Genomic DNA, 23,808 nt, shown 5'->3' on the forward strand with positions numbered 1-23,808 from the left:
GTACATTTTCTGACAATGAGGTGCACAAAGTTTTCAGGAGACAGAAAGCCATAATCAAAAAAGAAAAAAGATTAATAAATTAGACTTCATCAAAAACTAAACTTCTACTCATCAAAAGAAACCATTAAGAAAATGAATAGGAAAGCCACAGTAGGGAAAACATATTTGACAAAGGACTGGAATCCAGAAGTCTCACAATTTAATAATAAAAGGAATGGCTGGGCATGGTGGCTCACGTCTGTAATCCCAGCACTTTGGGAGGCTGAGATGGGTGAGTCTCTTGAGGTCAGGAGTTTGAGACCAGCCTGGCCAACATTGTGAAATTCCATCTCTACTAAAAGTATAAAAATTAGCCGGGCATGGTGCACGTGCCTGTAGTCCCCAGTTACTCGGGAAGCTGAGGCAGTATAATTGCTTGAACCTGGGAAGTAGAGGAGGTAGTGAGCTGAGATCACGCCACTGCTTTCCAGCCCAGGCAGAGAGGGAGTGAGAGACACTGTCTCTAAATAAATAAATAAATGGACTCTAAAAAATGGGCAAAAGATTTAAACATCCACTTTATTAAAGGAGATACACAGTTAGCAAACAGGCAAATGAAAGCATTATTGGTGATTACGGAAATAGAAATTATAACCACAACTAGTTCTCACCAGTCACCCACTAGAATGACTAAAATTAAAAGACCAGTAAAACCAAGTATTGGTTAGGATGTGAAACAATTAGAATTCATGTATATTCCTGGTGTTTTTTTAAAGCAGGCACTTTGAAAAACAAATTAGTGGTTTCTTACAAAGTTAGACATCTATTTACCATGTGACTCAGCTATCCCACTTCTAGGTATGTACCCAAGAGAACATAAGACACCTTTCCAAGCAAATACTTGTACTAAATGTTTGTAGTTGCATTGTTTATAATAGCCCTGTACTGGAAGCAAAGCCAAATATTCATTAACTAGTGCCGGGATAAACAAATTGTACAAATTGTGGTGCACCCATGCAATGAATACTACTTAGTGAAATGTAAATGTTGGGAAAACTCAGGTAACTTAAAGAAAATCCCCACTGTTCACATTTATATGAGAAATAGACATGATAAAAAAAATTAAGCTGATATTCGGGAGGCTAAGGCGGGAGGATTCCTTAAGCCCAGGAGTTTGAGTGCAGTGTGCCACTGCACTCCAGCCTAGGCGACAGAGTGAGACCCTGTCTCAAAAAAAAGCATCTGAAATCAGGTGCCTCTGATCACACTTCAAAGAAACATAATAAAAACAAATGAGACATTCCCATCTTGGAGAATATGACATAACATTACCAAAGTTTCAGCTCCACTAGATAGCCTCTGGGATCATAGTTGTAATCAGAGGGCATGTGTGGTTCTAAGACCTAAACAAAATGATCAAAGCTTATCTTTTAAATCTTCAGCTGTTTTCTTGATTTTTTTTTTTTTTTGAGATGGAGTTTCACTCTTGTTGCCCAGTCTGGAGTGCAATAGCACAATATCAGCTCACCGTAACTTCTGCCTCCCAAGTTGAAGTGATTCTCCTGCCTCAGCCTTCCAAGTAGCTGGGATTGCAGGCATGTACCACCATGCCCGGCTAATTTTGTATTTTTAGTAGAGACGGGGTTTCTCCATATTGGTCCTGACCTCTGGGTGATCCACCTTCCTTGGTCTTCCAAAATACTGGGATTACAGATGTGAGCCACCGTGCCTGGTCCTTGATCTCATTTTTAAAAATTATGCTAGACATTTGCTAGGCATTTTATTTGTTATTTTTCTTAAACTTCACATTAACCCTGTGCAACAGGTTGTAACTGTCACCATTTTGGAGCTGAGGAAATAGATGATAGAGCTTCAACCTAAGTCCCCTGACTCCCAAGTGCAGTTATTTTGCTCCTTAGTTCCTTTCTTCATTAGGGTTCAGCTGTTCTCATATGGTTCTTTGGCTGTCCTAGGATTATGTAAGACTTTCTGCTTACTTTAGTACATAATTTTATGTACTAATTAAGCATTGCCTTGTCACGTCAAGCAAAGTTTCTTTTCACAGAGTGAGGAAGAGCTCAAATATGCAGCAAGGGGAATTGAACTTATTAGGTCATGAAAATAAATCTAAATCCAATATGAAGACGTGTTAATATAACTTTTCAGGAAATATTTACAGTTCAAAGGAGTTGATTATCTCCATTGCTTTATAGTAGAGATTGTAAGAGAGCTGTGTTTGATCTCCACCGTGCTTTGTTCTTTTTAATTGTTCTTAGATGGAATTACCATAAGAAAAATGATTTTTAAAACTTACTGTTTTACTTCAGAAAGTTTGCTGCCCCATCCATGTTTTCTACTTCAGCAGCAACTGTTACCATATGAGAATAACATTGCAGCAGCTGAAGGAGAAAGTAGCCAGCAGTGTCTGGAGTTATTTATTCCTTATGAGTATTTATAGTTTTTGTGTTCGTTACTGCTGTCAATTAACTATTTAAAATTTGTTCTTCTTGTTCAGGGTAATGCGAACCTGGATATCCAGAATGTGAACCAACAAACTGCCCTACACCTTGCTGTTGAACGACAGCATACCCAAATTGTTAGGGTAAAGTATTGACATATGTTTTAGCTTACAATTATATTTTAACCATACAGATTTTTAGAACTTCCTGAAAATGGAAATGATACAGTGTTAAACGTCTCAAAATGGCATAGTTAGATGTAAGTAAATCTAAATGCAATGTGATTTGCCAAGACAGGTAAGATTATATGCTTGAGATTGGCTTCTATAGATGGTACTTTTCTAAAGCTCTTCAATAAGTATCATAGAAAGAATTAGGAAAATTGTTAAAGCACCATAAGCCAAGTTGTAATAAACTTATATTTACTGCTTAAGTAATCTATTGAAATATGTCAACTATGCATTTTTATCTAAGAGGTTGTAGTTTAGCAAACACTGTTCACATCTGTTGTTACCTGAAATTCCTCTTGCTATCCTCCATGGCTTTCCTCATGACCATACATTTGAAGAAAATTGACTAAAACAGGATGGAATCAACAATAACATTTGCTTGTTTACATAGTAGAAGAATTTTGAACATCATGATTTGATATGGCATAAGTGCTTAAAAATATCTCAAGTTATACATCTACAGTTAAAAAGAGAAATAAAGTCTTAAATATCTCCCCAGTACCACCATGTTAGATTAGATGAATTAAGCAACATACCGATTCTCATTTATTTTTATTTTCTCTAATTCAATATATTTAAATAACCAGAACACATCATTCTTCGTTAGGAGCCACAGGGTTGGAAGAGTAGAAGGCAAAAACATAAAAATGATTAGCTTCAGTGGTAGTGAATGATTAGCTTCTTTAGTAGGTCCAGGGTGCTCTCAGTGTTACTTTAGATATGCTGAAGTTTCTCATGGATGTAGACACTTTACCAAAATGAGACATCTTTCTCTTTTAGCTTTTGGTCCGTGCAGGTGCCAAGCTCGATATTCAGGATAAGGATGGGGATACTCCTTTGCATGAAGCTCTAAGGCATCACACTTTGTCTCAGCTGCGTCAGCTCCAAGATATGCAAGATGTAGGGAAGGTGGATGCTGCGTGGGAGCCATCCAAAAACACGGTGAGTAAAGATCATCTTTCATTCAGTACTAGTGGAAGAATCTTTTTATGTAAGATCTTGTATTTATTGGTAATCTAATCTGTATTGGATAAAATATTTTATCAGGGCTATGTACTAGAAATTTAGTTTATGAACTGAGTTCTAGTCAATACTAACTTATTGTTCCACATTTTTACCAAAAATTGTTCAGTTCTTTTTAACTTCAGCCATTCAAATAGATACGTAGTGGTATCTTATTGTGGTTTAATTTGCATTTCCCTAATGACTTTTGATATTGAGCATCTTTTCATTTGCTTGTCACCACATGTATTTTATGAAGTGTCTGCTCATATCTTTTGTTCATTATTCTGTTGTGCTGTTGTTTTCCTATTACTAAGTTTTGAGAGTTCTTTATGTAATCGGAATACAAATTCTTTATATGTGATATGCACATAATTTCTCCCAGTCTGTAGGAGATTTGTCATTTCATTCTTTTAACAATGATTTGGAAGAGTCAGTTTTTTTTAATTGTGAGGAAGTCTAATTTATAAAGTTTTTCTTTCATTTGTTTGTGTGTGTGTGTGTGTTCTGTCTGAGAAATCTTTGCCAAACCGAAGATCACTAAGGTTTACTTTTATGTTTTGTACTAGAAGTTCATAAAATTTTATCTGTTACGTTTAGGTCTATTATTCTTTTTGAGTTAATTTTTATATAATGCGATGTATGGATCCAGGTTCGTTTACTTGTGGATATTCAGTTGTTCCAGTACCATTAGTTGAAAAGACTTTCTTTTTCTACTGAATTGCCAGTATACTTTTATCCAAAATCTGTTAATTGTATAGTAAAGATCTCTTTCTGGATCATGTATTCTGTTCAGTTGGTCTTTGTTTTTAGCTATGTGATGCCAGCCCCAGTCTTGATTACTGTCTTCATAAAATGTTTGAAGTCAGGTAGTGTAAGTCCAGTTTTCTTGTTTTTCAAAGTTATTTGGTTATTCTAAGTCCTTCACCTTTCCATATGAATCCTGGAGTCATTTTTAAGAGGGTAAAAAGGTTCTGAGACCGAAGTGTTTGAGAACTGCTGCCCTATGTATAACCATGGGTAAATTCTCTTAACTCTTGTGTGCCTCTTTTTTTCTCATTTTAAAATGGGAAGAGGAAAGCACTTACCTCCATAAGGTGTTGTAAAGATCATCGAAAGTGTGTAAAATAATACTTGATCCATTTTAGATACTCAATAAATGTTAACAAATTACTGCAATTATTTTTATGTAAGATAATAACATCAGAACCTATTTTGTCATATTTTCCATATCTTGGCTCCATTCCTAGTCATTGGTTCTTTTCTCAGTTGTCTCTCCTGTCATTATTTTGAGTTGATTGCTAGCAGCTCCAGGGCCAAATTAATTAGGAAAGAGAGCAGTGTTTCTTCAGTATCTTAATCAGAAGTCCCACTTTTGAGTTCTGTTGGCCTTAATTGACTTGATTTGGGTTATGTGTCCATTCCTGTACTAGTCATATAGGTAAGGTAATCTGACTGGTTTGGGCTGTATTCCAAACCAGTCCACCTCTACAGCTGGAGGAAGCATACTTGTCTGTATGCTTGAGAAAACCAGGGGTAGAGCAGTGGGGAGGGAACATTAGGACAGGACCGCATAAATATCCGACACACACACACACACACACACACACACACACACACACACACACAAAATGATAAGAATTGATGGCAGATTCCTAGGGGAAAATCATGACTCTTTTTATTTTATTTCAGTTAATAATGGGACTTGGTACCCAAGGGGCAGAAAAGAAGAGTGCAGCATCTATTGCCTGTTTCTTGGCAGCCAATGGTGCTGACTTGAGCATTCGAAATAAGAAGGGTCAGTCACCACTTGATCTCTGTCCTGATCCAAATCTCTGCAAAGCACTGGCAAAGTGTCATAAGGAAAAAGTCAGGTTGGTATTATTTATTATCATAAAACTTAATATTCTGTACAGAAGGTATCATGTGGTTTCATAATGGAGGACGTGCCTACTTGAAAGTGTCTTTATCTTTGCTTTTCCTATATCTTTGTGTTTACTGTTTCTTTCTTGAAATTTTTCTTCCTTGAAAATTTTTCTGCAGGCAGCATATCTCTTATTTTATGCCATATTCCCCACATTAAGGGCAATGCTCCATACTTAAGTTCCAAGAAACTTTTCTAAACTAGTCTGGTCTTGTAGTACTTTCATGTATTAGAGGAATTCATAAGAAAAAAGTCTTCTAGTAAAATTGCTTTATCAATGTTATATGTATTTTAAATTGTATTTATTTTTTATTTTTTTATTATTATTTTTTTTAAAGATAGGTCTCGCTGTGTTGCCCAGGTTGGACTTTAACTCCTGGGCTCAAGTGATCCTGCTGCTTTATCCTTTCAAATAGCTAGGCCTATATGCATGTGCCACTGTGCCTGGCTCTATATTTAAAATTTTAATAGAATCTTCCTAAGAGAGGCAACTTACACTCCATGAACGGGGCATGTCTCACACAAACTCTGTAATAAATCTAGCAACCTGGTCAGTGCCTGACAGGTGCACTCAGTAAGTATCAATGGAGAATTGACAGAATGAACAAATGAATGAACCAATTCCTGGTGGAGTTTTCTCTGAAGATGATCATTTCACATTTGTCTCTTTTTTTGAACATAAGATATGTCAGTGATTTTAATTATTATTTATGACATAACTAATTTCCTTATGAAATTTTATGGATGTACAAAAAGGTACACATCTCATTGCTTTTTTATCTGAACAGTGCTGTGCAGCTGTTATTGCTCTTTATACCTGGTTCTTGTCACTGAACATTTCAGTAGCTGTTCCTTAACCTTTGTGTTCCTTGGCCCTCTTATACTTTGTGTGTAGTGATGAAATGCCATCTTTTTGGAAACTGTGCATAGAACTGTATTATAGGTGAAGTTAATATTGTGAGGTATATACATTTCTTTAAGTGTATTCTTAAGGAACATGAAATTCTATTACAAAAAGAGAATGCATCAGCTGGGTGCAGTGACTTATGCCTGTAATCCCAGCAGTTTGCGAGGCCGAGGAAGGTGAATTATCTGAGGTCAGGAGTTTCAGACCACCAGCCTGACTAACATGGTGAAACCCCATCTCTACTAAAAATACAAAAATTAGCCTGGCACATGCCTGTAATCCCAGCTACTTGGGAGGCTGAGGAAGGAGAATTGCAGGAACCCAGGAGGCAGAGGTTGCAGTGAGCTGAGATTGTGCCACTGCACTCCAGCCTGGGCAACAAGAGCCAAACTCCATCTTTAAAAAAAAAAAAAAAAAAAAAAAAGGGAATGCATCTGTAAGTATAAAGATATAAGGTACTATAATTACTGCAGTAATAACTTTTAAACAATGGGATCTAAGATGGACCCTCTTTGTGTACATGTATGTGTGTTCATGTGTGTTTGTATTCATGAGTTTCTGAAGATTGTGGTAGAAACAGGGCATCCCTTTTCTGTAGCTGTAGGTGGTCATCTGTATTTCTGTGCCTTGTATCTATATGTTTACAGATGCATTCTATCTTTCTGTAACATAATTTTATGCTCCTTAAGGATACACTTAAAGAAAAATGTCAAAATAGCAGCTGAAGTGTCATATTTTCCAATGTACCCTATCTGTTGTGGACTCTGATGCTTTGTTCTGTCTTTAGTTAGGATAACTAACATGGGGGCTAGTTACGATTTGTGTTTTTTTCCTATATTTTCCTCTACAGGTTCTACATTGATAGAACAGGTTCTGAGCAAAATTTTGTTTATGCTGTTATTTTTTTATTGCTGTTTTTTATTTCTCTGTTAGAAGATTCATCCTTTTCCATTGGGTGGGTGAGTGTTCAATTTGAAGTTTGAAGTATGTTAGAAGTACCTAGAGATGCAGAGATGTATATAAAAAGAAAAATACAATGTTTTACCTGCAGATGTTATAGCTTAATTTTTTTAATATGACTGGTTTTTACATATATTAATGATGCTCCAGGTATATTTTTAAACATTTTAATTAGCGAATTTATAATATGTTCGGCTTGATTTGAAATATTTTATTTTATTAGTGGTCAGGTGGGTTCTCGGAGTCCTTCTATGATTAGTAATGATTCTGAAACCTTAGAAGAGTGTATGGTGTGCTCAGATATGAAGAGAGATACTCTTTTTGGCCCATGTGGACATATTGCTACATGTTCTTTATGTTCTCCACGAGTCAAGAAATGCCTCATCTGTAAAGAACAGGTTCAATCCAGGACAAAGGTAAGATATATTTAATACAGTATTTTGTCATTTTATGAAGTTCTTTGAGACTAGAATTAATTATAAATAAGATTATGTGACATCATGGGTTTGTGTAACTTTGCTCTTCCAAATAATGTTTTAATTATAGGAATGTATAATTGCTGCATTTATCAGGAGATCAGTTCAGAATTTCTTAATTTATTACTGGTTTACAATCTTGCTTATTAATGTACTGATTTGCTAAGTTCATTATCATCTGAGTTTATTGAAATACCATTTTTACTGTCGAAATTTTTTTTAGCTCTTAATGTGTTTTCTTCATTATATCAAAAGTGTATGCAAAGTTAAAATTATCTACCATTTTGCTAAGAATACATTTATTCTACTTTAGATTTAGTGTCCTATATGTTGCACTTTTTTTGGAGTGCACAAACTGTTTTGCATTCATATTTGTAAAAGACTTAATTCATTTTTTTGGTGGAATGTCACACATTGTAGATTTGTTTGTTTTGTCATGGTGTTGTTTAACTTGCTCTCTATCTTCTGTGTTTCCTGTAAGCTCGAAGTTAGATGTAATGGTTTGATTAGGGTCAGCTTAACGTTTTTGGCAAGAAAGTTTCACAGCTGATGCCATGCACTTCACATTATGTCCCATCTGGAGGCAAATAAAGTCTTGTCTTCCTGTAATTAGTGATGGCCAAAATCTGTTAACTACTCTGAACTTTTTCTCTCTCCTGACTCCTTTTCCTTTTTGAAAAGTATAGTTCTTTTCTGAGTTTTATTATTTTCCAGGTACCTTAGTGCTTTATTATAACTGTACCATATTACTAATTTTGGTTTACTGAAATAATTTATTTTTTAGTTTTTCAGTACTCAAATGTGTGTGTGTGTTACATATAAAGTGAGATTTGAGTTTCTTACAAGTGTTGATCAAGGTGAATAGTTTAAACCAAAGAGTATGTGGTTTTGAAGTAAAAACTCAGGGAGTTTATACTCTTTTTAATCTTTATTTCTGTCTCACATTTTATTTTTTTTAAGCTATTCATTAACCATCATTAATCAGAAAGGAGCTGGTAGTAATTCTCATAATGAATTAGCTGGCAGTGACTTAAAAGGTGTTGCCTTGCCAGTGCTTCATTTTCAACCTTCAATGCCTGGATGGTTTTTATGATCCAAATGAATGTATCTTTAGTAGAATTTTTGGCATAAGAAAAAGCACAAGGAAGTTATTTTTGGTAGGAAATACTGGAGTGCTTGTATGTATATGGCTGCTTGATCAATTCATCAATGTGAGAAAGGTGAACTAATAGCATTTATTGTGTGCCAGACACTGTATTAGCATTTCATTTGTATTACATAGGTGTTAACTCTGCTTAATAAATTATTGTGGATCATTCTATTTGGCATTTACAATTTGCTTTAAGTACCTTCTTACAGAGATGTAGTTTGGGGAAGAATACAAAAGAACAAAGATTTAAGCCATTCTTTTGTTTTTAGATTCATCTGTATATTCTGCCATTGTGTTTGAAACTTTTTGTTAGATTAAGTCCTGTTTCAACAAACCTTTATTGAACATCTGTTTTATAGTCAAGACAAAGATGTATATAATAATTACCTGCAAAAAATTTGTAATCTGTTGGTAAACTATCATTTATATGTAAGCGACTCTGCTATATTGGGTGTCGTAGGTGCTCTAAGAGAGTTATAAGCTGAGTAGGAATTGAGAGCCTCAGGTTGTCAAAAGCAGAGTCTCAGCTATTTAATTATTCTTATCAAAGCTGCAGCTCAAAGAAGTGCACTGACGGCTGTTTCTTGAATGCAGGTCTTTTGATTCTTAAGTCCCCTTTCTTTTCATAGTGTTACCATGCATAGACAAAATTAAGAATGATGTCTGTAAGGGATAGTTGATGGAAGAGAGGAGAGAGGAAAGAATATGCTGTCACCTTTTTCAGACCTTTTAAATATAGTTATTCCAAGAATTAATAGGCTTGCAATTTTATTATTTATTATTTTTTTTATTTTTATTTTTTTAAATTTTTTATTGGATTATAGGTTTTGGGGTACATGAGCAGAGCATGCAAGACAGTTGCGTAGGTACACACATGGCAGTGTGCTTTGCTTTTCTTCTCCCCTTCACCCACATTTGGCATTTCTCCCCAGGCTATCCCTCCCCACCTCCCCCTCCCACTGGCCCTCCCCTTTTCCCCCCAATAGACCCCAGTGTTTAGTACTCCCCTTTCTGTGTCCATGTGTTCTCATTTTTCATCACCCACCTATGAGTGAGAATATGCGGTGTTTCATTTTCTGTTCTTGTGTCAGTTTGCTGAGGATGATGTTTTCCAGATTCATCCATGTCCCTACAAACGACACGAACTCATCGTTTCTGATTGCTGTATAATATTCCATGGTGTATATGTGCCACATTTTTCCATAATATTCCATGGTGTATATGTGCCACATTTTTCCAATCCAGTCTATTATCAATGGGCATTTGGGTTGATTCCAGGTCTTTGCTATTGTAAACAGTGCTGCAATGAACATTCGTGTACATGTGTCCTTATAGTAGAACGATTTATAGTCTTTTGGATATATACCCAGTAATGGGATTGCTGGGTCAAATGGAATTTCTATTTCTAAGGCCTTGAGGAATCGCCACACTGTCTTCCACAATGGTTGAACTAATTTACACTCCCACCAACAGTGTAAAAGTGTTCCTTTTTCTCCACATCCTCTCCAGCATCTGTTGTCTCCAGATTTTTTAATGATCGCCATTCTAACTGGCGTGAGATGGTATCTCAATGTGGTTTTGATTTGCATCTCTCTGATGACCAGTGACGATGAGCATTTTTTCATATGATTGTTGGCCTCATATATGTCTTCTTTCGTAAAGTATCTGTTCATATCCTTTGCCCACTTTTGAATGGGCTTGTTTGTTTTTTTCCTGTAAATCTGCTTGAGTTGTTTGTAAATTCTGGATATCAGCCCTTTGTCAGATGGGTAGACTGCGAAAATTTTTTCCCATTCTGTTGGTTGCCGATCCACTCTAGTGACTGTTTCTTTTGCCGTGCAGAAGCTGTGGAGTTTCATTAGGTCCCATTTGTCTATTTTGGCTTTTGTTGCCAATGCTCTTGGTGTTTTGTTCATGAAGTCCTTGCCTACTCCTATGTCCTGGATAGTTTTGCCTAGATTTCCTTCTAGGGTTTTTATGGTGCCAGGTCTTATGTTTAAGTCTTTAATCCATCTGGAGTTAATTTTAGTGTAAGGTGTCAGGAAGGGGTCCAGTTTCTGCTTTCTGCACATGGCTAGCCAGTTTTCCCAACACCATTTGTTAAACATGGAATCCTTGCCCCATTGCTTGTTTTTGTCAGGTTTATCAAAGATTGTATAGTTGTATGTATGTTGTGTTGCCTCCGGTGCCTCTGTTTTGTTCCATTGGTCTATATCTCTGTTTTGGTACCAGTACCATTCTGTTTTGATTACTGTAGCCTTGTAGTATAGTTTGAAATCCGGTAGTGTGATGCCCCCCGCTGTGTTCTTTTTGCTTAGAATTGACTTGGCTATGCGGGCTCTCTTTTGGTTCCATATGAAGTTCATGGTGGTTTTTTCCAGTTCTGTGAAGAAAGTCAATGGTAGCTTGATGGGGATAGCGTTGATTCTGTAAATTACTTTGGGCAGTATAGCCATTTTCACGATATTAATTCTTCCTAACCATGAACATGGAATGTTTCTCCATCTGTTTGTGTCCTCTCTGATTTCGTTGAGCAGTGGTTTGTAGTTCTCCTTGAAGAGGTCCCTTACGTTCCTTGTGAGTTGTATTCCAAGGTATTTTATTCTTTTTGTAGCAATTGCGAATGGCAGTTCGCTCTTGATTTGGCTTTCTTTAAGTCTGTTATTGGTGTAGACGAATGCTTGTGATTTTTGCACATTGATTTTATATCCTGAGACTTTGCTGAAGTTGTTTATCAGTTTCAGGAGTTTTTGGGCTGAGGCGATGGGGTCTTCTAGGTATACTATCATGTCGTCTGCAAATAGAGACAATTTGGCTTCCACCTTTCCTATTTGAATACCCTTTATTTTTTTCTTGCCTGATTGCTCTGGCTAGAACTTCCAGTACTATATTGAATAGGAGTGGTGAGAGAGGGCATCCTTGTCTAGTACCAGATTTCAAAGGGAATGCTTCCAGTTTTTGCCCATTCAGTATGATATTGGCTGTTGGTTTGTCATAAATAGCTTTTATTACTTTGAGATACGTTCCATCGATACCGAGTTTATTGAGGGTTTTTAGCATAAAGGGCTGTTGAATTTTGTCAAATGCCTTCTCTGCGTCAATTGAGATAATCATGTGGTTTTTGTTTTTGGTTCTGTTTATGTGGTGAATTACGTTGATAGACTTGCGTATGTTGAACCAGCCTTGCATCCCTGGGATGAATCCTACTTGATCATGATGAATAAGTTTTTTGATTTGCTGTTGCAGTCGGGTTGCCAATATTTTATTGAAGATTTTTGCATCTATGTTCATCATGGATATTGGCCTGAAGTTTTCTTTTCTCGTTGGGTCTCTGCTGGGTTTTGGTATCAGGATGATGTTGGTCTCATAAAATGATTTGGGAAGGATTCCCTCTTTTTGGATTGTTTGAAATAGTTTTAGAAGGAATGGTACCAGCTCCTCCTTGTGTGTCTGGTAGAATTCGGCTGTGAACCCATCTGGACCTGGGCTTTTTTTGTGAGGTAGGCTCTTAATTGCTGCCTCAACTTCAGACCTTGTTATTGGTCTATTCATAGTTTCAGCTTCCTCCTGGTTTAGGCTTGGGAGGACACAGGAGTCCAGGAATTTATCCATTTCTTCCAGGTTTACTAGTTTATGTGCATAGAGTTGTTTGTAATATTCTCTGATGATGGTTTGAATTTCTGTGGAATCTGTGGTGATTTCCCCTTTATCATTTTTTATTGCATCTATTTGGTTGTTCTCTCTTTTATTTTTAATCAATCTGGCTAGTGGTCTGTCTATTTTGTTGATCTTTTCAAAAAACCAGCTCTTGGATTTATTGATTTTTTGAAGGGTTTTTCGTGTCTCAATCTCCTTCAGCTCAGCTCTGATCTTAGTAATTTCTTGTCTTCTGCTGGGTTTTGAGTTTTTTTGATCTTGCTCCTCTAGCTCTTTCAATTTTGACGATAGGGTGTCGATTTTGGATCTCTCCATTCTCCTCATATGGGCACTTATTGCTATATACTTTCCTCTAGAGACTGCTTTAAATGTGTCCCAGAGGTTCTGGCACGTTGTGTCTTCATTCTCATTGGTTTCGAAGAACTTCTTTATTTCTGCCTTCATTTCGTTGTTTACCCAGTCAACATTCAAGAGCCAGTTGTTCAGTTTCCATGAAGCTGTGCGGTTCTGGGTCGGTTTCTGAATTCTGAGTTCTAACTTGATTGCACTATGGTCTGAGAGGCTGTTTGTTATGATTTCAGTTGTTTTGCATTTGTTGAGCAGTGCTTTACTTCCAATTATGTGGTCAATTTTAGAGTTGGTGTGATGTGGTGCTGAGAAGAATGTGTATTCTGTGGATTTGGGGTGGAGAGTTCTGTAAATGTCCACCAGGTTTGCTTGCTCCAGGTCTGAGTTCAAGCCCTGGGTATCCTTGTTGATTTTCTGTCTGGTTGATCTGTCTAGTATTGACAGTGGAGTGTTAAAGTCTCCCACTATTATTGTGTGGGAGTCTAAGTCCTTCTGTAAGTCATCAAGAACTTGCCTTATGTATCTGGGTGCTCCTGTGTTGGGTCCGTATATGTTTAGGATCGTTAGCTCTTCTTGTTGTATCGATCCTTTTACCATTATGTAATGGCCTTCTTTGTCTCTTTTGATCTTTGTTGCTTTAAAGTCTATTTTATCAGAGATGAGAATTGCAACTCCTGCTTTTTTTTGCTTTCCATTAGCTTGGTAAATCTTCCTCCATCCCTTTATTTTGAGCCTTTGTGTATCCTTGCATGTGAGATGGGTTTCCTGGATACAGCACACTGATGGGTTTTGGATTTTTATCCAATTTGCCAGTCTGTGTCTTTTGATTGGTGCATTTAGTCCATTTACATTTAGGGTTAATATTGTTATGTGTGAATTTGATACTGCCATTTTGATTCTAAGTGGCTGTTTTGCCTGTTAGTTGTTGTAGATTCTTCATTATGTTGAAGCTCTTTAGCATTCAGTGTGATTTTGGAATGGCTGGTACTGATTGATCCTTTCTATGTGTAGTGCCTCTTTTAGGAGCTCTTGTAAAGCAGGCCTGGTGTTGACAAAATCTCTGAGTACTTGCTTGTTCGCAAAGGATTTTATTCTTCCTTCACTTCTGAAGCTCAGTTTGGCTGGATATGAAATTCTGGGTTGAAAGTTCTTTTCTTTAAGAATGTTGAATATTGGCCCCCACTCTCTTCTGGCTTGTAGTGTTTCTGCCGAGAGATCTGCTGTGAGTCTGATGGGCTTCCCTTTGTGGGTGACCCGACCTTTCTCTCTGGCTGCCCTTAGTATTCTCTCCTTTATTTCAACCCTGTTGAATCTGACGATTATGTGCCTTGGGGTTGCTCTTCTTGCAGAATATCTTTGTGGTGTTCTCTGTATTTCCTGCAATTGAGTGTTGGCTTGTCTTGCTAGGTGGGGGAAATTTTCCTGGATGATGTCCTGAAGAGTATTTTCCAGCTGGGATTCATTCTCTTCGTCACATTCTGGTACACCTATCAACCGTAGGTTAGGTCTTTTCACATAGTCCCACATTTCTTGGAGACTTTGTTCATTCCTTTTTGCGCTTTTTTCTCTGATCTTGGTTTCTCGTTTTATTTCATTGAGTTGGTCTTCGACTTCAGATATTCTTTCTTCTGCTTGGTCAATTCGGCTATTGAAACTTGCGTTTGCTTTGCGAAGTTCTTGTATTGTGTTTTTCAGCTCCTTTAATTCATTCATATTCCTCTCTAAGGTATCCATTCTTGTTATCATTTCCTCGAATCTTTTTTCAAATCTTTTTTCAAGGTTCTTAGTTTCTTTGCATTGATTTAATACATGATCTTTTAGCTCACAAAAGTTTCTCATTATCCATCTTCTGAAGTCTAATTCCGTCATTTCGTCACAGTCATTCTCCGTCCAGCTTTGTTCCCTTGCTGGTGAGGAGTTTTGGTCCTTTCTAGGAGGCGATGTGTTCTGGTTTCGGGTGTTTTCCTCCTTTTTGCGCTGGTTTCTTCCCATCTTTGTGGATTTGTCCGCTGGTCGTCTGCGTAGTTGCTGACTTTTCGTTTGGGTCTCTGAGTGGACACCCAGAATGTTGATGATGAAGTATTTCTGTTGCTTGGTTTTCCTTCTACCAGTCTAGCCCCTTCGCTGTACGACTGTTGAGGTCCGCTCCAGACCCTGCTTGTCTGGGGTGCACCTCTAGTAGCCGTGGCACAGCGAGGGATGCTACCAGTTTCTTTTTCTGCTCTCTTTGTCCCAGGATGATGCCTGCCTAATGACAGTCTTTTGGATATAGAGGGGTCAGGGAGCTGCTTGAGGAGACAGTTTGTACTTTATAGGGGTTTAATTGCTGAGCTGTGCACTCTGTTGTTCGTTCAGGGCTGTTAGGCTGCTATGTTTGATTCTGCTGCAACACAGCTCATTAAACAACCCTTTTTTTTTTTTCTCAAATGCTCTGTGTTGAGGGGTTTGGGCTTTATTTTTGGATGTCCGATCAGGTGTCCTGCCCAGCTCAAAGGCAGACTAGCCACTGTTTGGCTGCCGAGGCTCCGCCCTGCTGTTGTGTGATTCGTGCTGTTCCTGCCGGCTCTGCTGTGGTCTCCGCCACGCCCTGCGGCGGAGTCTCTTCGTTGTAGCGTGTTGCCTCAGCAACGGCAGGCTGCGTCAGCAGTGGGCGTGTATCTCAGTAGGGACGGGTTGCCTCGGCAACGGCTGGCTGCGTCAGCAGTGGGCGTGTATCTCAGTTGGGGCGGGTTGCCTCGGCAACGGCTGGCTGCCTCAGCAGTGGGCGTGTATATCAGTTGGGGCAGGTTGCCTCCGTAGTGGTGGACGCCCCTCCCCCACAGAGCGTCTCGGACCGTCTGCCCGGGATGGTTTGAAATCGCGGTTTTGTTCGTCCCACTGGGTATCCCAAGCGATCTGTCCCTGCAATCCCCTGGGCTGGGCTACTGTGCAAGTCTCGTTCAGTCTCAAGTCCAGCCCTCTCAAGTCTCAGGTTGCCGGTTCAACAAGGCACCCGGACAAGCGCGCCCTGTGGGGATTGCTGGGTAGGGCCGGCCGCCGCCGCCCCGGCTGCCGGCTTCGCCAGGCAGACCTACTGCCTGGCGTCCCGTGTCTTTTTATACTTGGGAGTTTCCCCGTTCTGTGGGCAACAAAGATCAGTCTGGAGATGCAGCACTGACTCACCGTTTGCGAATTCAACGCAGGCTCCAATCCTGGGTTGTTCTCACAGCGCCATCTTGAGTCCCCCTCCTCGCAATTTTATTTTTAAATTATAAAAGTTTTAAACCTGAAGAAAAGTAGAAACTATTGATATACCCACCCAGCAGATTTGCCAGGTTGGTTGTAGAGCCTTTGACTATGAAGAAATAGTGACCCCAAGTGGTTAAAGGATAGTGTACATCTTCATTGAAGAATTACAAATTACAGTATTTGGAGGGAGGTATAAACAAGCATGGGATCCTTTTCTATTAGAGAAATACAAATAAATTAATTGAATTAACATGAACTATTTCTGTTGAAATAGCAAAAATATGTTTTAAAAGATGTTAGCAAGGAAAGTGGCAAACAGGCAGTCTTTAAACACTGCTGGAGGCTAGGAGGCCAACCCAGCTATATGTACAAACATTACACAATATGCTTTGGTTTAGTAATTCCACTCCTGGAAGTATAACCTGAGGAAATAATTCAGGGGGGAAAGGTATGGCTACAATTTTTTTTTCGTATAATAGGGGAATAAGTACAGATATGCTTGTTAGATCAGTTTGCTATATTATTTTAGACTCTTAGGAGACAATTCAGACAAAAAATGCAATGGAAATCATTTTAGAAACCAACATATTATTATATAGAAAGGAGAAGATTACTATGTATTAAGCACTGATTTTATATATTACATATTGAACTAAATATTTATACATGTCTGATTTACTCTTTATTACCCTGTGAAGGATTATTCTTTATTGATTAGATAAATAATGTTGTAGCTCAACAATGCTGGGTAATTTGTTGGTGTTAGAGGTAGACTTTGAATCCAGGAATGTCAGTGTCTTGATCAACCGTGTCTTACGCTTTCCACTGTTAGTATACTTAACATAAATTCTGTGTGCATACTGAGATGTAAGTTGGGAAAGTCCATAGAGAGAAAGAGAGCATGTGTGCATGCAGTATTTGGTTGTTTGGTTGATGCTATAGGTGAGTGGTAGTTACGATTTTTGAACAGTAATATTAAGTGACAAGAGATGGCTAAATGTGACTGTGTGTTAGAAGGGAGAATGGTGAAAGACAGATGTGTAGCCAGGGGTGATGGTGTGGGGATACAGAAAGCCAGAGCCAAGGTGGTTAATAGTTAAAACTCCCAAGCTCAGATTAAGTGGACATGAAGAGGAGGTTGAAAGTGAGGGAGATTCTGTATAGTCTGTGAAAGTCTTGCTAGAGATCAGGGAGAAAGAATAGCCCAAAGCTGTGGGCTTCAGGCAGCTTGGGAATTGACCAAGTTCTGGAAAAGGGCACTTTTACGTATAGTTCTTTTAATGTGGGTAAACAGAAAAATCCCTGTTGGATTTTAGCAATTTGGCTGATCTAGCTAGATTTTTATTAATATTAGAAATCCGTATTCTTTTAGTCATTTCTTATTTTACTACTTTATTTGTTCATTGTATTTTTAGTTCCCCCTTAAAAGTAGTTTTTATGGGGTAAAAAAATTAAAAGCCTCCAGAGGCTTCCTCAGAGGACATGGAGTTTCTTCTATTCTATATTTTAGGACAGATAGGGAGATGAATGTAGACTAGAAATAAGTGCCTGTTGAGCAGGGTATGTAAAGATGTGAAAATGAATAACAAGGAAAGTAGAGCGGGGGAGGGCAGGGGAAGTATGTGTTAAATTTCTCTTTGCCTTGAGTATTTTCTAATGGAGGAAATACATTTGGATATAAATGAACCTGTTACAGTTACTAGATTTATCCATAGATGGTCACTCTGTGCTGTAACTGCTTTTTCTATAGATTGAAGAATGTGTGGTTTGCTCTGACAAGAAAGCAGCTGTTCTTTTTCAACCCTGCGGCCACATGTGTGCTTGTGAGAGTAAGTAGCCAATGCAGAGTTCCTCAATATTATTATAAAAATAGAAAATGAAACAAAAATTATGTTTGTGAGGGGTTTTTGCTTTTGATTTTGGATAAGTCACAAAAATGTTGATGGGCCTTGAGTACCTTCTATTTATTTCCCTGTACTAGAATGCCAGCTGTTTCTTTCCATGTGTCTGAGCATTGGGGAAGACTGAATAAGCTGTGTTCTACCACCTTGGATTTTGATTTAAGTTGTATTGTACAAAAGGGTCTTTTTCCACACATAATATAAATTTATTTTGAAAAATGAATATCGAAACATTTAGTCTACCTTTTGTTCACATATAAAATTAGCATGTCTTCATTTGTCTTCACCTTAATACTGCCTCACCTTTCCTCACTGCAGAAGAACCAACAGCAACCATTTCTGGTGCTGTAATTTCTGGCCTTCTGTAAGATTTTATGTCAAGATAGCTTTTAGAAATATTTTCTTTGTAAGGGCAGTATTAAAATTTAAAAGATGTTTTAAAGATTCTTTTAAACGTATTCTCTTGAAGGCCTTTGCTTTTTATATCCTTGCTCTTTTCAAGTTCATACACTATTAAATATTCTCCTCTTCCCTTTGCTTTTCTTCATTTTGTCAATGAAGTTTTTTTTTTTGGGGGGGCAGAGTCTGGCTCTGTCACCCAGGCTGGAGTGCAGTGGCACAATCGGCTCACTGTAACCTCCATCTCCCTGATTCAAGTGATTCTCGTGTCTCAGCCTCCCAAGTAGCTGGGATTACAGGTGTTTGCCACTACGCCCAGCTAATTTTTGTATTTTTAGTAGAGACAGGGTTTGGCAGTGTTGGCCAAGATGGTCTGAAACTCCTGGCCTCAAGTGATCTGCTTGCCTTGGCCTCCCAAAGTGCTGGGATTATAGATATGAGCCACTGTGCCTGGCCTTTGATGTTTTTTTAAAATTATGATAGGGGCTGAGTGTGGTGGCTCACGCCTGTAATCCCAATACTTTGGAGGCTGAGGTGGGTGGATCACTTGAGGCCCGGAGTTCGAGACCAGCCTGACAAATATGGTGAAACCCTGTCTCTACTAAAAATACAAATATAGTTAGGCATGGTGGCCCATGCCTATACTCCCAGCTACCCGGGAGGCTGAGGCAGGAGAATCGCTTGAACCTGTGAGGAGGAGGCTTTCGGTGAGCTGAGATCACGCCACTGCACTCCAGCCTGGGTGACAGAGTAAGACGCCATCTCGAAAAAAAAAAAAAAAAAAAAAAAAAAAATTCCGATAGGCAGCTGGTTAAAGAAAGGGTGAAGGTTTTCTTCTGTAACATTTTGCCTAAAGTGACTGTTTTTATTACCACAGAGTGGTATAATAGCGATTACTCACTACTATAAAAAGGGCACATAGAGAATTCTCTGTCTTAAGGAAAAAGGACTCAGGTTACTTAAGTTTTCTTAGGTCAGAGGTTGGCAGACTTTTTTTGTAAAGGGTGAAATAGTAAATATTTTTGGCTTTATAGGCCATATGGTTTCTGTAGTAATCAATCAACTCTTTCCCACTGCTCTACTTTGCACTGTAGTGCAAAAACAACTATGGAGAATTTGTAAATAAATGGGCCTAATTGTGTTCAATAAAACTAGTTTTATAAAAACAGATGACAGGTCAGATTTGGCCCTCAGGTATAGTTTGCTGACATCTATCATTCACCAAAGTGATACCTACATGAAAGTTGAAAAATGATTATAATTACCAGTTGATAACACAGATCCTACGCCTTAATATAATATTTTCCCTAGGAGCTTTCAGAATTTTTTATATGGCCTTTGTTTCTTTTTTTTTTTTTTAATTAAAAAAGCTTCAGTTTTAAATTTAGCTTTCTGACTCTGTGCTTGTGCCTTCAGCATTTTCATGACGATATTCTGCTTTGAAAGGAAAACATGTTTTATCCTGTCATGGATACATTTAGCAGTCATGGAAACACCATAGGCCATGCTGATGCTTTTTTTTTAGTTTTAGACAACCTCTCAAGAACTTTAGGTCTCATAGCATGAATCCCTTGAAGTCTGCCTGGGTACATGCCACGTGCAGATATTGGTGCTTTCCCTACCTTCTTGATATAAAGGTAAACAATGCTAGGGTTTGGGACAGCCTAGTTTTGTTAGACGCTGTGTTGTAGGAAAGCCTGTGATGGTGCATCAAACACTGGACCATGCTGAGTGCCTCTAGATAGCGTCCCTGGAAGAGGAATAACAGTCTTTGTTTTAAAATGTATTTAATAACAAGAGCAACAACCAACTTTTATTGAGCTCTTAACTCTGTACCAGGAATTTTAATCTCCTTTTGAGTATTTCCTCACTTATTTTCAGAACAATCATAAGAAGTAGATGGTTTTCTCCATTTTATAGACTTGCTCTTAAACATTTATTTGCTAAGGGAGATGAAACTGAGGTGGAATATATTCCTTTCCCAAGGAGTATACAGTAACATAGTCCGGTATCCCCATCACAGTCATTTTAGGCAGTGAAAGTGCCTTGGCAGGCCAAAGGAAGGAGATATTACATCCCTTTTGGAGGTGCCGGAAAAAGATTAGTTAGAAACAATATAAATAGAGAATACAGAAGCAAAGATAGAAACAATATAATAACTGAACTTAACAGTTAATTTTAGATAATTGTGTTTATATATTATGTATTTAGGCTATTAAATTAATCCTTTACATTTAAGAAAAAATTCTGCCTTCAAATCGAACACAAATCCCAAACCAGATTTCCACTGAGCGTTAGCTCCTACCTGGTGCATCTTGTATAACCAAGCGTCAGACCCATTTATGTTTAGGCTTTGGCATGAGGTCAGCCTTGGTAGCTAACTGTTCTCCATTAAGCAGTGTGCATAGTAATCTATTAGGAGTGTAGGCCCTATTCTGTCCACATCAGTGGTTTGTGCTTTGTTCAAATCTAGTGGTTTGCCATAACCTGGATATTCTACCATGGTTTCCATTATTTTTCCTATTTTTGAAATGAACAAGACACTTGATATGTAGGCTAAAATGTAGAATATATATATATTTTTTGAGACAGAATCTCGCTCTGTTGCCTAGGCTGGAGGGCAGTAGTGCGATATCAGCTCACTGCAACCTCTGCCTTTCAGGTTCATGCTATTATTCTACTGTCTCAGCCTCCGGAGTAGCTGGGACTATAGTTGTGTGCCACTATGCCCGTCGATTTTTTTGTATTTTTAGTAGAGATGGGGTTTCATCATGTTAGCCAGAATGGTCTCGATCTCCTGACCTTGTGATCCACCTGCCTCGGCCTCCCAAAGTACTGGGATTACAGCGTGAGCCACCATATCCAACCTGGAATATATTTTCATAATAAATATTAATGAGAAAGAATATGTTGAATTGCTTTGTGTTATTTTACAATTAATTAACAAGTTTAGATGTAAGGTCATATTAACAATCTACAACATAAAATTGTGCCTAGATATTTCTCTTGGAATGGGAATGCATTCTTTTGAAATATTGTTTATAGCCTTTGCAAATCAAATATTTAAAAAATAGTCTATTATGAAAATTAAAATTTTTTTCCTGAAACTGTTATATTAAAAAAGTATTCACTAAGCAATTTCCTTGTTACTTGCATCAATTTGATAAGAGAAGGAAAGAATTATTTAATGTATTTTAGGAATCTTAGAGAAAAGCCATTTACAATAGAAAATATTTTTAGAAAGTTATCATGTCGGGGTGGTGGGCAAGGGGAGAGAGAGCTTTAGGTCAAATAACTAATGCATGCAGGGTTTAAAACCTAGATGATGGGTTGATAGGTGCAGCAAACCACCATGGCACACGTATACCTGTGTAACAAACCTGCACGTTTTGCACATGTATCCTAAAGCTTAAAGTAAAATAAAAATAAATAAATAAATAAAAAGAAAATTATTGTGTAAGCAAGCTTATAATTCTAGTATTAGTTGACATTTGTCAATGGTATCTCTCTCCTGTATTCTCAAGTCTTAAGATCTTGAAATACTTATTGTGTCACTTATTTCTTTAAAAAACAAATTTCACAGTTTATTCGGCTGTATTAGAAAATTTCATTGTTTTCATAATGATAGGTTCTCTATTCTGGAGGCTTTGGATGGAGAATTCTCATTCTTAGGTTGATAATATTTGAAGGAGGTAAAATTGCATATTGCTATAACTTGTGTAACAGTTATTTCAGTGTGAAGTTTTAAATTATAAAAATTAGCAGAGAAAGGCAATGTTCTTATTAATGTTCTCTCTTGTAAGAAGTGCCTGTGTCTGTGTTACCATTTTCCAGACTGTGCTAACCTGATGAAAAAGTGTGTGCAGTGTCGAGCAGTAGTTGAACGAAGAGTGCCTTTCATTATGTGCTGTGGTGGGAAAAGTTCAGAAGATGCTACTGATGATATCTGTAAGTGAATTGTCTTAAGCATTTCTTATTTTGCTTTTTTTGGGGGACTTGCATGAACATCTCTCTCTTTGACTATTGCCTTATAAAACCTAAGATGTCTGGCTAGGATCCATAGAGGAACAGGTACTGTTTTCTTGTGCTCTTGTTATATTACAAGAAACCTGAAATCCTCTTTTTCTGTGATTATAGAACTGTAAACATCAGTCTTTGAGAAACCTTCGTGTATGCTGTAAAGAATATTATTGTGTTCTTTAATAAAGAAAATTCGCGCTCTGTTTTTAAGATGAAATTTAGTGTGTTTTGTTGGGGGCAGGGCATCATATTACAAGTATTTTTCAGTTTACCGAAAGTATTAACCTGCTTCCTTTATGCAGCAGGTTTATTTTCTTCATATAAGTATTTTATGGAATGGTAATTATTTGGGACAGAGTAACTATAGATAAACAGAAATGTAGCAGTGAAAGGGTGGAAAAATGAAAAATAAATGATTTCCCATCAACATTTTCAATAGTACAGCTGTTTCAAAATATTTTTTGTCTTTGCACTAGATACTAGCTGAATGGTTTCTTTCTTTGTTCGGTGAACATGTTTTATGAGCAGATGAAGAAGAGCATCAGTGTGTAGCAACTTCCACTTGAGACTTTTGTCTCACACAAAGAACAGAATAAAAATCTCAGGGATAGATTAACTAGAATAAAGGACCAATAATCTAGAGAGTAGGAAAAGTGAAATCAAAGATTTCTCTCCGTGTTTGCATACTATGGATGATGGCATTTCTTGAGTTCCTCATCTCAGATCAGTAATAACAAGGAATTTGAGTCATAAAGAAAGGAGGCTAGATTTTTGTATGTCCTCATAAAAATCATCTAGAGACTTTAAGATAATTATTGCTGCCAAAACTGGCCAAATCCCTGCTGGCTACGTTCTTGGTTCGTATGGTACAGGAGCAGAGGAAACAAGCATAAAATGTATTGGTGAGCCTGCCAAAGGAAGCACGTAGAGCCTTGGAAAACCCAGAAGTTTTGTGTGGATTGTGCTCTGGCTGACTTAAATATAATTGGAAGTGAATGTGCCAACAGTTTCTTTTTTGGAGTTTATAAATGGAAGAGTGTAACAGAAAGTCACTACTGTATCTGCTGTCCAAGTATGAGAAAAATTTTTAAAGAGGATTATAATATTAATTTTATGTTTTCAGTAAATAAAACAGTAACAATTTAATAAATAAAATGTCATTCTGTCA

The 23,808-nt window shown here is 37.6% G+C and overlaps 1 protein-coding gene across 1 annotated transcript in view; it reads left to right on the forward strand.

Annotated features, from left to right (window-relative positions):
- The window catches only part of MIB1 (MIB E3 ubiquitin protein ligase 1), a 140,449-nt gene that overhangs the window by 103,573 nt on the left and 13,068 nt on the right, over window positions 1–23,808 (forward strand). Inside the window, exons 14-19 of the mRNA XM_035270722.3 lie at window positions 2,495–2,581; window positions 3,449–3,610; window positions 5,363–5,544; window positions 7,685–7,877; window positions 18,071–18,149; window positions 22,455–22,568. Of these exons, the coding sequence (XP_035126613.1) occupies window positions 2,495–2,581; window positions 3,449–3,610; window positions 5,363–5,544; window positions 7,685–7,877; window positions 18,071–18,149; window positions 22,455–22,568 (817 nt within the window). The remainder of the gene's footprint in view (window positions 1–2,494; window positions 2,582–3,448; window positions 3,611–5,362; window positions 5,545–7,684; window positions 7,878–18,070; window positions 18,150–22,454; window positions 22,569–23,808) is intronic.

This window comes from Callithrix jacchus, chromosome 13 (assembly GCF_049354715.1).
Source record: "Callithrix jacchus isolate 240 chromosome 13, calJac240_pri, whole genome shotgun sequence".
NCBI classification, from domain to species: domain Eukaryota; kingdom Metazoa; phylum Chordata; class Mammalia; order Primates; family Cebidae; genus Callithrix; species Callithrix jacchus.